The sequence below is a fragment of the Tupaia chinensis genome, unplaced genomic scaffold (genome assembly GCF_000334495.1).
Source record: "Tupaia chinensis unplaced genomic scaffold, TupChi_1.0 Scaffold000259_1, whole genome shotgun sequence".
Classification (NCBI taxonomy): domain Eukaryota; kingdom Metazoa; phylum Chordata; class Mammalia; order Scandentia; family Tupaiidae; genus Tupaia; species Tupaia belangeri.
Genome location: NW_006159739.1, coordinates 879,278 through 894,667, shown reverse-complemented (window position 1 = coordinate 894,667; position 15,390 = coordinate 879,278). Strand labels below are relative to the sequence as shown.

The 15,390-nt window shown below is 44.5% G+C and overlaps 2 protein-coding genes and 1 pseudogene across 3 annotated transcripts in view; 2 read left to right on the top strand and 1 right to left on the bottom strand.

Annotated features, from left to right (window-relative positions):
- LOC102485308 (pumilio homolog 3-like) overlaps positions 1 to 1,627 on the top strand; it is a 2,969-nt pseudogene extending 1,342 nt beyond the window's left edge.
- The window catches only part of CPT2 (carnitine palmitoyltransferase 2), a 28,399-nt gene extending 22,660 nt beyond the window's left edge, over positions 1 to 5,739 (top strand). For both annotated transcript variants that reach the window (XM_006149374.3, XM_014588138.2), the window contains 2 exons: positions 2,456 to 3,760; positions 5,138 to 5,739. In XM_006149374.3, the coding sequence (XP_006149436.1) occupies positions 2,456 to 3,760; positions 5,138 to 5,469 (1,637 nt within the window). In that variant the 3' untranslated portion in view covers positions 5,470 to 5,739. The remainder of the gene's footprint in view (positions 1 to 2,455; positions 3,761 to 5,137) is intronic.
- Positions 5,740 to 12,102: 6,363 nt separating this feature from the next.
- The window catches only part of CZIB (CXXC motif containing zinc binding protein), a gene marked incomplete at its 5' end in the record, with an annotated part of 6,834 nt that continues 3,546 nt past the window's right edge, over positions 12,103 to 15,390 (bottom strand). The window contains 3 exon segments of the mRNA XM_006149412.2: positions 12,103 to 12,365; positions 13,836 to 13,901; positions 14,623 to 14,700. Coding sequence (XP_006149474.2) covers positions 12,288 to 12,365; positions 13,836 to 13,901; positions 14,623 to 14,700 — 222 coding nt within the window.

Sequence of the window (15,390 nt, the reverse complement as noted above, 5' to 3'; positions counted from 1 at the left end):
GCGGGACCATCCCCCCTGGGGGGTGATTTCTCGCTTTCTTTCTCTATGTCTCTCTCTGTCTGTCTGGCGAGCGCATGTGCCCTATAGCAAAAACCTCTCCAAAAAAAAAAAAAAAAAACTATTACATTTGCACACGATTCAACTCGGGTGATCCAGTGTTACATTCAGTATGATAATGAAGAACAGAGAAAACAAGCCTTTGAAGAATTGCGAGGTGATTTGGTTGAATTAAGTAAAGCCAAATATTCCAGAAATATTGTTAAGAAATTTCTCATGTATGGAAGTAAACCACAGATTGCAGAGATAATCAGAAGTCTAAAAGGCCACATGCAGAAGATGCTGTGACATGCAGAAGCATCGGCCATTGTGGAATACGCTTACAATGACAAAGCCATCCTTGAACAGAGGAACATGCTGACAGAGGAGCTCTACGGGAACACGTTTCAGATTTACAAGTCAGCAGATCACCCAACTCTGGACAAAGTGTTCAAGGCAAAGCCTAAAAAATTAGAGCCCATTATAGATGAAATGAAGCAGATTCTAACTCCAATGGCCTAGAAGGAAGCTGTGATTAAGCACTCATTGGTGCATAAAGTATTCTTGGACTTCTTTACCTATGCACCCCCAAAACTCAGATCAGAACTGATTGAAGCCATCCGTGAAGCAGTGATATAACTGTCACACACACGTGATGGCGCCAAAGTGGCCATGAACTGCCCGTGGCATGGTATGCCCAAAGACAGGAAAGTAATTGTGAAAACAATGAAGACTTATGTAGAAAAGGTGGCTAACGGCCAATACTCCCATTTGGTTCTACTGGCAGCATTTGACTGTATTGACGATACCAAGCTTGTGAAGCAGATAATCATATCAGAAATGATCAGTTCTTTACCTAACATAGTAGCTGACAAATATGGAAGAAAGGTCCTGTTATATCTACTAAGCCCCAGAGAGCCTGCACACACTCCGAGAAATCATTGAAGTTCTGCAGAATGGAAATGCACATAGTAAGAAAGGCACCGAAATCTGCTGACGCGAGCTGTTAGAATCCATTTCTCCAGCTTTGTTAGGCTACCTACAAGGACGTGCCCAAGACATGGTGCTAGATAAGGCTGCCTGTGTGTTGGTGGCCGACATTCTGGGATCTGCCACCAGGGACGTCCAGCCTGCTATGGACGCCATAGCCAGCTTGGCAGCAGCAGAACTGCACCCCAGAGGCAGGGGCGAAAAGCTTCATGTTGCAGAACATCCTGCAAGACATCTAGTACTGAAGTGGTTAATAGAACAAGATGAAAAGATGAAAGAAAATGGAAGAGAAGGTTGTTTTGCAAAAACACTTGTAGAGCATGTGGGTGTTGAAGAACCTGAAGTCCTGGGCAAGTATAAACCGAGGTGCCATTATTCTTTCTAGCCTTCTCCAGAGTCCTGATCAGGTAGTTGCAAACAAAGTCAAAGCTGGACTGAAAAGCCTGATTCCCACATTGGAAAGAAACAAAAATCCTAGCAAAGGAATAGAAATTCTGCTTGAAAAACTGACTGTATAGGTGGTTACAGTTAAGAACAAGAAGGAGGGGCCAGTGATGTGGTGGTTAGGATGGTGGCCTTCCATGTGACTGACCGTGGTTCGAGTCCCAGACCCAGTGGGTTGAAATTCATGTCAGGCATGCGTGCATACCCCAAATCCCGAGAGGGCAAGGGTGGAGAAGGGACTATGATGTGGTCACCCCCCTGCAGGGGGTGAGTTCTCACTTTCCCTCTCTTTCTTCGTCTCTTTCCTGTGAGTGCACAGGCTCTATGGCAAAAACCTAACAAAAAGAACAAGAAGGAATCATTTTTCCTCTTTTCTGTTCTTTTTCCCCAGAGCGAAAAAGAAGGACTGGGGTCTACCTTTCTGGTAATTTGGGTGCTCTGCATATGTTTTTCTTGACTATGTTTAGATTCTTGTGTAAGAATCTATTTATAAAGTTGTTTCTACAATTTAAAAAAGAAAAAGAAAAAAGAGGAGAATGGAGAAGGGATTGTGGTATGGCCATCCCCCCTGGAGGGTGATTTCTTGCTTTCTGTCTTTCTGGCAAGTGCATGTGCCCTATAGCAAAAGTCTCTCTAAAACAAACAAAAAATGTATGTCCACACAAAAACTTGAACATGAATGTGCATAGCAATGTAGTTCATAATAGCTATGAAGTATAAACAACCCAATGTCTATTACCTGATGGGTGAATAAATAAAATGTAGAGTATCCATATAATGGAACATTATTTAGTAATAAAAAGAAATTAAGAACTAATGAACTTCAAAAATATTACTCTAAGTGACGGAAGCCAGATGCAAAAGACCACATATTGTATAATTCGGTTTATATGTCACAAATTATTGCAGAGCAAAAAAAAATGATAATAAGGAAATTCTATTTTTTTTAGAGCTGCATTAACTTTTAATTATTTGTTTACTTTAGGTCCCTGGTTTGATATGTACTTAAGAGCTCGAGACTCTGTCGTCTTAAACTTTAATCCATTCATGGCATTCAATCCTGACCCAAAAGCTGAGTATAACGACCAGCTCACCAGGGCGACCAACATGACTGTTTCTGCCATCCGGTTTCTAAAGACACTCAGGGCTGGCCTTCTGGAGCCAGAAGTGTTCCACTTGAACCCTGCCAAAAGTGACACTAATACCTTCAAGAGACTCATACGCTTTGTGCCTTCCTCTCTGTCCTGGTATGGTGCCTACTTGGTCAATGCATATCCCTTGGATATGTCCCAGTATTTTCGGCTTTTCAATTCAACTCGTTTACCTAAACCTGATTGCGATGAACTCTTTACTGATGACAAGGCCAGACACCTCCTAGTCCTAAGAAGAGGACATTTCTATATCTTTGATGTCTTGGATCAAAATGGAAACATTGTGAGTGCCTCAGAAATCCAGGCGCACCTAAAGTACATTCTCTCAGACAACAGCCCTGTCCCTGAGTTTCCTCTGGCATATCTGACCAGTGAGAACCGAGACGTCTGGGCACAGCTCAGGCAGGAACTGGTGAGCAGTGGCAATGAGGAGACCCTGAGGAAAGTGGACTCTGCTGCCTTCTGCCTCTGCTTGGATGACTTCCCTATCAAGGACCTTGTCCACTTGTCCCACACCATGCTGCACAGTGATGGCACAAACCGTTGGTTCGATAAATCCTTCAACCTCATTGTAGCCAAGGATGGCACTGCTGCTATCCACTTTGAGCACTCATGGGGTGATGGTGTTGCAGTGCTCAGGTTTTTAAATGAAATATTTAAGGACAGCACTCAATCCCCGGCTATCACTCCTCAGAGCCAGCCAGCCACTACTAACTCTTCTGTTTCTGTGCAGAAACTCAGTTTCAAGCTGAACAATGCCTTAAAGACCGGCATCACTGCTGCTAAGGAAAAGTTTGATGCCACCATGAAAACCCTTAACATCGACTACATCCAGTTTAAGAGAGGAGGCAAAGAATTCTTGAAGAAGCAGAAGCTCAGCCCGGATGCAGTGGCCCAGCTGGCCTTTCAGATGGCCTTCCTGCGGCAATATGGACAGACAGTAGCCACCTATGAGTCCTGCAGCACTGCGGCCTTTAAGCATGGCCGTACAGAGACCATCCGCCCGGCCTCCATCTTCACAAAGCAATGCTCCGAGGCTTTTGTCAGGGAGCCCTCCCGGCACAGCACTGGCGAATTACAGCAGATGATGGCCATGTGCTCCAAGTACCATGGCCAGCTGACCAAAGAAGCAGCAATGGGTGAGGCAGGGTGGGGAGCATGCCCTTGGGGCTCATTGCCCTCAGTGCCTGGGTAAGCCTCAGTAATATTCCACCCCACAGCTGATTACTGCCCCTTCACCAGGTTTAATCGACCTGACAACTCATAAAGTGATTTTTCCCCCTACTCTAGCAGTCTGAACAGCCAGATGAGCCATCAGGGATCAGAATGTTCTTGCCTCTTAAGCAGAGCCGGGGAAAAATGTAGCTTCATCCTCATTTATCATCATGTTCATCTGTAACACAATTCCCCACTTTTAGTTATTTGTCATCAGTCAGTTTTTTTAACTAGCAGCTCCTCTTACTTCACCTCAGTTGTAGCATGTTGGTTCCCTGTAAATTGGTCATTTCTGAAGCTCTATTCTAAGTAGTAGCCTTTTTTGCCTTTGTGTGAAAATCTGGAAAGGACCTGGAGGATCACGTAGTCCAATTCTCTCATGTAGCTAAGAAGTCCTGGAACTGAAAAAGCCTTCTCCATTTTATAGGTACAAAACTGAGACTGTCAGCCCAGTGATACAAAGCAAGTTAGCAGTAAGACCAAGATTCCACCCCTGGTCAGATACCTTTCCATTTTGTTCCACTGACTCAGTCTTCTCTTCTACACTTGGACTTTGATTTTTTACCTTAGTTTTTTTAGTCCATACCTCCCCCCCACGACATGCATTCATCAGAGAGGAAACGGGGTGGGGGGTGTGTGGAAAGTGAGAGATCATTCCCCAGATGGTCAGATACCTTTCCATTTTGTTCCACTGACTCAGTCTTCTCTTCTACACTTGGACTTTGATTTTTTACCTTAGTTTTTTTAGTCCATACCTCCCCCCCACGACATGCATTCATCAGAGAGGAAACGGGGTGGGGGGGTAGGGGGTGTGTGGAAAGTGAGAGATCGTTCCCCAGAGGGATGATCATGCCACAGTCCTTTCTTCATTCTTCTCTCTGGATTTCAGGCATGCATGCACATGCACCAGGTGTGTTTTTCAAGTCACTAGGTCTAGGAGTCAGAATCACTCATTTGGCCATGAAGGATCCAATCGCCTTAACATGCCACCAGCTGGCCCCGTAGCTCTCTTAACTGTTTTGACTATGTGACTAAACCAATACCTAATATTTAAAACTATGCTTTCATTTTTAGCTCAGCTACTGACAACTTTTTAAATAATATATTTTTTAAAATATTCTAGAATGAGCTGTTATAAAGGTTAGTGAGCTGGGTATATGCTGGCTGAAGTAGACAGACCATTTTCCCCCTATCAAAGATGCCATGAAGGGGAGTCTGGTCATGGGTGGGAGGTCTTCCTAGGGTTCTTTTCAGTTCTGAGATTCTAAGACTCTGGTTCAATCTGTTTTTGTCTCTGACAGGCCAGGGCTTTGACCGACACTTGTTTGCTCTGCGGTACCTGGCAGCAGCCAGAGGGACTACGCTGCCTGAGCTGTACCTGGATCCTGCATACAGGCAGATAAACCACATCATCCTGTCCACCAGCACACTGAGCAGCCCAGCTGTGAACATGGGTGGCTTTGCCCCCGTGGTCCCTGATGGCTTTGGTATTGGGTATGCTGTTCATGACAACTGGATAGGCTGCAACGTTGCCTCCTACACAGGCCGCAATGCCCGGGAGTTTCTCCATTGTGTGGAGAAGGCCTTAGAAGACATGTTTGATGCCTTAGAGGGCAAATCCATCAAAACATAGCTTCTGGGCAGGTGAAAAGCCTCCGTTTCTTCCTTCTCATGGAAATCGGGGCCTTTGTAGCCAATAGGTGCTATTCTGTACTAATGAAACTGACCAGGGGTGCCTGAGCAGTGAGCGTTGCAGGTTTGAGCTTGAAAATCATGGCTTTGAAGCTAAACATTTCATTTCTGAGCATGACTAGATCACAACTAAAGGTAATCAGAGACTTGAGTTTTAAGGGCATTTGATCAGATGTATTTATTTAAGCAGAAATAAAATTTGTTGCTTGGAGATGGTTCTTGTTCATTTTTCTAACCTAATTTACTAGACCACTTTCTAACAACACTTTCAATAAGTTCATTAAATTGGCTCTTGTTTCTTCAGGTGATGGTAGGAGAAGCTCTTTCATCCTCCCCATAAACTTGCCCCTCTCTCCTGGGACATCATGTATTTAAAAGTAATCTTCATTTATCTAAGAAGTGAATTGGTTGCTACTTGTTTCTGACAGCCCTGCTGAGGCAAAGGCTCTTCCCATGGTGCTCTTTGACAGTTTTTCCAGCCAGATGAGGCTTTTTATTGGTGTACTCATTTTAACCAGCTGAAGCTCATGAGCACATTATGGTCTCTACATTTTGCAGTTCAGGAAAGCTCCATGGAGTGAACACAGAATTTTTCCCTCTCCAATTTGTTAGGATACTATTGTAACATGAAAGAAAGGGTATTTTTGGTTTTGCTTTGATTTTTAAAAAGGGATTTTGTTTGTGGGTGTTTAGTTGTACTGCATTCCAGTGGCTTCCAATGTAGTACTGATATGGCTGGGATTTTAATTCTGGTATGTCGGTCACAAAGCACTTTCAGTGCATTACTTCATTTAATCCTCCTTACCATTCATATAAAGACATCTTCATGTCTTCTAAGCAGATTCTACCATCCTTCTCTCAGTATCATTTAATGACTTCCAGCAGGACCAGGTATTCTAGTTTGGTTAGAGAGACGTTTGATGGCTGTCAATGTATGTAAACCCAACATTGTTCTCATTCATTAAGTATAATCAGGAATACCGCCACCATTTTCTCACTGTATAGGCAAGTTGTTTTGTCTTCATTGGTCCCTCTGTAAGAGGGGAATAATTCCGTGCACATTGGGATGTTGTAAAGATCAGTTAAACTTAGGTAAAGCACATGGCACACAGTTGAAGCTTAACCTGTGTTCACTTCCAGCTTATTCTGCTTCTCTTCCATTCCTTACTGAAGTGCTGGCCCTACATGAATAGCCAGTTCCCCAGAGCCTTAGCTCTTAAGAACAAGTTTCCAATGGAATCTAGTAGGGGTGGAAAAAAAAATCCTATTGGGACCAGCAATTGGTGTAATGGCTATGTCGCTGGACTCCCCATGTTGTCGACCAAGGTCAAATCCTGGACCCGGTGGCTTAAACCCATGCCAGGCGCATGTGTGTGCGTGCCCAAGATCCCGAGAGGAGAATGGAGGAGAAAGGGATTATGGCATGGCCAACCCCCTGGGGGGGTGACTTCTCGCTTTCTGTCTGTCTCTCTCTCTGGTGAGTGCACACACCCTATAGCAAAAACCTCTCAAAAACAAAACAAAAAAATCCTATTTAACACATTCAGAGGGAATGTACTGGACAGTATCTCTTGGGTGCACACTGGCTGTCCTCATGTGCCAGACATGTTTGAGACTGACCGAGCCAGAGATTTGAACCTCAGTTGCCATGTAGGATCCAGCCTTTCCTGAGCAGCACATTACTGCTGTGCCATAGAGCCAGCCCATCTTCCTAAGTGGAAAATTACAATTTAGGAAAAATCCTTTTCAATCTATTTGCTGTTTTCCCCCCATTTTTGCCATAGGATGTGTGTGCTTGCCAGAGTGAGAGGGAAGGAGAGAAATCATCCTCCAGGGCGAGGGCCATGCCACAATCCCTTCTACATTCTTCTGGGATTTGGGGCATGCATGCACATGGGCCCAGCATGATTTTCAAACTGCCAGGTCTGGGACTTAAACTATGGTCAGCGGTCAGCCTTGGGGAGTCAAGTGCCTTAATTATCATGCTACCTGCTGGCCCCACCCATTTGCCTTTCTTTTTATTATCACCCTGGGTGGGACCTGCAGTACAGCTAGGAATACAGAATCTCACCTCACCCCGATCTTGGAGTTCTTCAAATGTATCATCACTTACTAAAATTGCCATTTGCTTTAGTTTTTTTTTGAGTAGATACCCTTTGTGAGGCCAGGGCAGTTCCCTTCTATGCCTAGGTTATTAAGTTTCTTTGGATTCAAAGATAGATACTGAACTTCAGCTCTGAAATATTGATTTCTTTGACCAAAAATGAAGATTTTCTGCTGACACTTCTTACTCCAGATTCATTGCTAGTGGGAAAGGTGCAAACCCAGGCCAGGCTCATCCTGAGATGGATACTGAACGTCAGCTCTGAAACATTGATTTCCTTGACCAAAAATGAGGATTTTCTGCTGACACTTCTTACTCCAGATTTTTAGAAAGGCGTAAACCCAGGCTAAGCTCATCCTGAGATGGATTCTGAACTTCCACCCTGAAATACTGATTTCCTTGACCAAAAATGAAGATTTTCTGCTGACACTTTTTACTCCAGATTTGTTTCTAGTGGGTAGGGTACCTCTGCCACCTTCTCTCCATTTCTGTGATTTTTTTTAAAATTTTTTTTTAAGCTAAAGTAGTCTCTGGGCTCTGAAGCCCCTGCTTTATTGTGTTAATTGGTGCCTTTCCACATTCCACTTAGGAAAGGCACAACCCTGAAATGGATACTGAACTTCAGCTCTGAAATATTGATTTCGTGCAGTGTGCTTTTTATAATTAAAATCTAACTTTATTATTTTTTCTTCTTTTTATTTTTTCTTCTATCCTCTTCTCTAATTCCTTTTCTTTATCTTTATTCATTGGCTACTCAGTCTCTATACAGTAAGTATCTAGACAGGTCCAAGTGAACAGCTTCCAAACATCTGAATATGATTAGGTTCAGAATATTCTTCTAGTCCCACTGTATCTGATACTTAAAGAGTGGAAACGGAACAGAAGAGAGATTGCAGATCACCTTCTTTGGGATGCTTCTGAATGCTCAGATTGAACTTCAAGAATTAGGAAGAAATACACCATCCATCAGACAACTAGAAATCACCCCAGGGTCACAAGGAACATGGGAAAGCATGAAAATTCCTCCCCTCCAAGGGAAAATAATAACTGCTCTTCATCCTCAGATAGTACAATGAATCTCATGGAAATGTCTGATAAATAATTTAGAATATTCAGGGACCAGCAGTTAGAGTAATGGCTATGTCGCTGAACTCCCATGTAGTTGACCACAGTTCAAGTCCCAGATCTAGTGGCTTAAATTCATGCCAGGCGCGTGTGTGCACATGTGCCTAAGATCCTGAGAGAATGGAGGAGAAGGGATTGCAGTGTGGCCATCCCCTCTGGGGGCTGATTTCTCACTTTCTGTCTCTTTGTCTCTCTCTGTCTTTTGGGTGAGTGTACACACCCTACAGCAAAAACCTCTCCAAAAAAAAATTAGAATATTCATAATGCCAAAGCTAACAGATGACAGAGAGACAATGAACTGCAGAGAAGGCAGGAAGGAGAAAGGAGCTGGCAAGTTCCAAGAGGTGAGGAAATTTTTGCACGATCTAAAAGAGGAAATGCACACTCTAAAAAAGAATCAAATGAACCTATTAGAGACGAAGCCTATAATTCAGGAAGTCAAAACCTCCCTTGGAAGTATTAAAAGCAGACTAGCTCATACAGAAAATCAAATCTCAGATGTAGAAGGTAGAATTGCTGGCCTAAAAAAATCCACCATGAAGACTGAGAAAATTACAAAGAAAACTTTCTAAACCTAGAGAGGCATTCAAAAACTACACCCAAGAAATACAAAGGACCCCAAATAGGATCAACCCAAGAAGCTCTTCTCCAAGACAAATTATAGCCAGATTGACCAAAACCACAGACAAAGACAAGATACTAAAATTGGCAAGAGAGAAACGTCAAGTTGCCTACAAAGGATATCCCATCAGGCTAACAGTGGGCCTCTCACTGGAAACAATGTGGGCTAGAAAAGAATGGGAAAATATATTCAAAGTGTTAAGGGAAAAGCAATTTCAACCAAGGATACTGTACCTAGCAAGATTATCCTTCATATGGGAAGACAACATTCTCAGATACACAAAACCTGAAAGAATTTATCAACACCAGACCAGATCTCCAAGAAGTTCTCAAGGGAGAGCTGTACCAGGAAAATTAAATACAGACACACAGAAATGAGAGTTCAAACACTAAGAAAATGGCCAACTTAATCGTAGGGACAAGTCTGGAGTTGATGATTATATCCCTGAATTTAATCGGGAAGATCGAACCACAACAGAAGATAAAGTACATGAGACTGAACTGGTGAAATAGAAATTTATGACTTTTGACTAAAACCCTAAAGTCAGACATGTATTCACAGATATGTATATATCAGCTTAACTTGCTATTGAAAGTAGATCATTTAAGAAATTTTGTGAATCAATAAAATGTGGGGTAAAAGGAATGGAAAACAGCGGTAGACACCTGAGATAGTGTGAGAGGACGGTGGGAAATGGCAGAAGGTGAGAAATAGGGATAAAATATATAGATACGTATGAAGCTAGAAAGGGAAAATTATTGACAACATGTATGATTAAGCCACTATGCAGTATATTCTGGATGGGAAATCATTTTGTATGCTGTGACAATGCTCAGGGAATGAATGTATATTAATTAATTTAAAAATGTTTCAGAAGAAAAACGTTTCTTTGGTTTGTTGTTGAATGGGTAATGCCTTTTCTGTATGATCTATTCCATTTTTTGCTCTAATTTGCTAAAGATTACTTGGGTGTCCCTACCTCCTAAAGGATGAGAAAAAATTTTTTAAAGAATTATTTAACTTTATTTATTTAAATTTGACAGAAGAAAAAGAGAGAGAGAGGGAGGGAGGGAGAGGGAGAGAAAGCTGCCAGGTCCAGGACAGGACAGGACAGGAACAGCTGTCAGCCATGTGAGTCAAGCACCTTAACCACCATGCCACCTGCTGGCCCCTAGTGTTTGTCTTTATAAGCTTACACACTGACTAGTAAAGACTAAGCTCAGGAAGGACCCAGCTGTGGTCACGTAGGTGGTGGGAGACGCTGTTGTGTCATACTGGAGCCATACAAGGCGGCCCTGGATTCAGATTTCAGGTCTACCAGAACATGCTGGGTGTGCCTGTGATCCTGCTGGGTAGAAGGCTAGGAGATGAGGTGGGGATTGTGGAGTGGTGAGACCTTGTCAGGGATGCCTATCTCTCCTATGAAGTTAATAAAAAATAAAACAAACACAAAGAACCACCTCTAGAGACTGCTTACCCAACTGATTTCCTGTATTACTTATCTCCAGGCCTACGTAGTGGACTAGACCAAGTGGGTGAGGAACTGGCTGACTCTGTCCAGTGCAGAAAGGAGCTAGGGGACTGCACATGCAGGGGATCTGAAGACAGACTGGCTTCCAGATGTCAGGACTACGGATATCTTGATCACCCCTGGACATGGCCAGTTTTGATACCTGAGAATCCCCTTCCTAGAGCATTACAGTCAGCCTGGGAATGGGCAGATGCTTTCCCAGAAATGGGAAAAAAGGATACGAATTTTTATATTTTATTTTTTAAATTTGCCAGAGGGCATGTGTGCTCAACAAAGGGAAAGTGAGAAAGCACCTTCCATGGGAGATGTTCACACTGCAACCCATTCTCTACCAACTCTCCCTCCTCTCAGGAGTTTGGACATGCATTATGCATGTGCCCAACATGTTTCTCAAGCCACCAGGTCCAAGACTTGACTATGCAGTTGGCTACATGGGATCCAATCACCTTAACCACGAAGCCACTGGCTAGCCCCTAAGATAATAATGTTTACTCCCAAAGAATTCCAGGTTCAGTACAGCACTAGAGAAATACAGTTCCTGGTAGCAAATATTCCAGATTGTGGACGCACCAGTATGAAGGTATAAACGTCCCCTTATGACTGAACTATGTGCCCTATAACTACATCAGGCTTGAGAGACTTAAAAGGTCACTGACTGGTGTCTTCACTACTCCAAAAGGCTGCCTGGAGGCAGAATAATACATAAGTCTGACCACAAGGGGACAGCTCATAACCAACAGGAGGAGCTATAGGGACTACAGAGGTTAACTTAGCGTAAGAACAAACTTTCATACAGACTCTCCTGGTGGCAGGGAGTACCAAATCATAAGAATGGAATAGAAACCTGAGTTCTATAGTGCATAAAACAAGCCAGGAGTGGCCTGCTGACCTCTGAAGTCCCTTTTAGCTTTAGGCTATGAGGTGACACCACCTAATAGATGCCTGGGTTTAGTGGAGAGTGAGGCTGGTCAATGCAGTGTTTTGGTTCAGGACTGTTGGCCTCACGGCACCCATCCTTCCACTGCTGCCACTGGCCTTGACACTTTTGATCCCCTCCGTTGACCTGCCTGCTTCCCAAAAGCCAGAGAGCTATCAGAAACTGGGTCAGGCACAGGATTTCAAACCATGGGAAAGTGCCAAAAAGTAGTCCGAGACCTCTGGCATGCATTCTTCTTTATGGAAGACCCACCAGTGTGGTCTGAACAGGGGCTTTATTGGTGGAACCCAGGAAGCTGTGACAGAGCCCAGCATGCGGACTGTGAAGGTCTGGTACAACTGCCAGGAGAAGAGGGATGAGGGGACCAGCCTCGGTGGGCTGCCGCTCAGGGTACTCTTGTCTCTTCTCAGTTCTTAAGGACAGGTATGCAGGAAGAGGGATTAGCACTTCACAAACTGGTGGGTGACCTCATAGATTCCCACAGACTCCTGAGTCTTTTCATCATAGTCAGTCCAGTCCTGTGAAATAAAACGGCAATGTTAACCTCACAGGCAGAATGGGACACTGTGGAGAACTGGGACTTAAAAGGCCCAACCGAGGCTCTCGCTGAGATATTCATGAACATGTAGACCCTGAACACAGCCAGACAGCTCAGGCCTGAATGCTAACTCTTCCAGCTTTGTGACTGTGGGCAAGTCAACATCTCCAAGCCTCAGTTCTAACCTCTCTTAAAAAACAAAGACAGTAGGCTTTGTATTGAATGTTGGAAAAATAAAATGAGGTGACAAAAACACTTAGCACAGGGACCAGCAGTTAGCGTAATGGCTATGTCGCTGGACTCCCACGTAGTCGACAGCGGTTCGAGCCCCGGACCCGGTGGCTTAAACTCACACCGGGTGCGTGTGCATTCGTGCCCAAGATCCCGAGAAGAGAATGGAGGAGAAGGGATTGCAGTGTGGCCATCCCCTCTGGGTGGGGGGTGATTTCTCGCTTTCTATCTCTCTGTCTCTCTCTGTCTGTCTGGCGAGCGCACGCACCCTATAGCAAAAATAAAAACAAAAACAAAAACAACACTTAGCACAGTGCTTGGCACACATAAGAGCTCAGTAGGGACCAGCTACTCTTACCAGGTGCTATACAAACAGAAGTCTCTGTCTTGTCTTTAAGGCCGGAGCATAAGACTTCAAAATGAAGGGTAGTAACATACCCAGTAGTATATATTTCTTGGTATTCTTGGTAGTTAGGCTCCATAAAGTCACCACAAACGCTGAATTTGTGATTACTGAACTGCTGTTCTCAGGGAAAATACTTGGTTAGGTTCTTGTGAGCCTCTGGTCACAACAGACCCATTAACTTTATGTTTAAAGACACATTATTTAATATACGTGTGTATACGCGCGCGCGCGCGCGCACACACACACACACACACACACACACACACATATATATATATTATTTGTTTTTTTTGGAGAGGTTTTTGCTATAGGGCGCGTGTGCTCGCCAGACAGAGAGAGACAGAGAGATAGAAAGCGAGAAATCACCCCCCAGAGTGGATGGCCACGCCACAATCCCTTCTCCTCCATTCTCTTCTCGGGATCTTGGGCACGCACGCACATGCACCTGGCGTGAGTTTAAGCCACGGGGTCCGGGACTCGAACCGTGGTCGACTACGCGGGAGTCCAGCGACATAGCCATTACGCTAACTGCTGGTCCCCCACACGTATATTTTGATTAACACTGCTCACAGCCAGGAGCACTGTAATCACGTGTGAGCAAAGCTTGTCTAACACCGTGTTGACTCTGTGAAGCATGTAACAGCCTTCCTGCACACAGGACACTAAACAGCACTTCAGCCTTAGACCTGCAACCACTTAACCAACAGAAAACACGAAAACCCAGTAAGCTTTCCACTGAGGAGCCTGGTTCACCAAAAGCATAATTCCCACCAGGTGCCCTATTGCACCTCCCCGGGCCCCCAAGTCTCTTACCTTTTCCTGTAGATTAATCTCACTAAAGACTGTCCCCGACTCTACACCCTCAGCAGCAAACCCAGCCTGCAGGGGACAGGAAAGCAGCAGTTAGTCTGGGAAGGTGGTGGCACTAGGGTGGCATCTGAGGGCTGGCTAGGGGATTTCTGGCAATGTTTTGGGATGGAGGACAGATGCAGTGGGAGCAGGTGTTCGGGATTAAAGACTGAGGTTCCAGGAACAGCAGCTGCCTTGGGGCAAGAGTGGTTCCTCCAAATTACAGCCCTAGAGCAGAAGGATGCAGGTGTAGTGTAAACCCCTTCACTACTCGTGAAGGACCCTAAGCATGTTACTTTCTTCTCTGGACCCTTAGTTTGCTCATCTATGAAGTGGGGATGATAATACTATCTCTTCTGCCTACAATAAAGATTGCTGCTAGGTGGAAACTGCATAAATAAAAGGGCTGAGCACTTGGGTCTGCAATCAGACAGACCTCAGTCTAAAGTACAACTCCCCTGCTCATTAACTGTGTGACCTTGGGCAAGTCACAAAATCACTGAAGTTCTTTCCTTATCTGAAAAACAGGATGAATAACTTCATAGAGATACTCTGAGGATTAAATAAGGTAACGTATAAAACTGATGGGCATGGTGCCCAGCATATAGAAGGTACTTAGTAAGAGACGATTATTATTCCTGGTAAGAATTCCTAGTCCATTGTCTCTGTAGGAAGCAAAGTTGTGCTGTCACTTCATACATTCCCTTCCCAAAGATACAGGTTCTCCACAAAGACATGCACACACACAAACCTGGGGCTGGAAATCAACTGGTTCAAGGCCCCGGCACTCAAACTCTACTATCGTCTTGAACTTCTCATTGTCTTCAGCCTAGAAAGGAAATGTGTTGAGAAGGCAGGCCCAACAGGGCCCTCAGGATAACCCCTGACTCAGATCCTTCCTGCCAATTGAGTCCTTACTGCCCCTCTAAGCCTAGAATGGGACCCAGGAATAACTCATCTCCTCTGAAAGAACCTGCCTTGGGTACCTGCTCCCTGAAAGACCATCTGTAGACATGGAGGCTGTAAAGTGGGTGGATCTGGGGTCAGCATGCCTGGATGCAACGCTGAGTTCTGCCTCTCTTGCCCTCTGGGCCCAAGATCCCAAAACTGTTAAATGGAGGAGCTAAGGAAACTTCTAAGAGAATTTGAAATGTGTGTAAAGTGCCCAGTACAGTATCTGACATTGAGCTCAAAAAATGGTAGGTAAGGGAACCAGCAGTTAGCATAATGGCTATGTCGCTGGACTCCCACGTAGTCAACTATGATTCGCGTCCTGGACCCGGTGGCTTAAAACTCACGCCAGGCGTGTGTGCGTGTGTGCCCAAGATCCCAAGAGGAGAATGGAGGAGAAGGGACTGCGGCGTGACCATCCCCTCTAGGGGGTGATTTCTCACTTTCGTTCTCTATGTCTCTGTCTGGTGAGCACGCGCACCCTATAGCGAAAACCTCTCAAAAAAAAAAAAAAGGTAGGGGGAACCAGCAGTTAGCGTAATGGCTATGTCGCTGGACTCCCACGTAG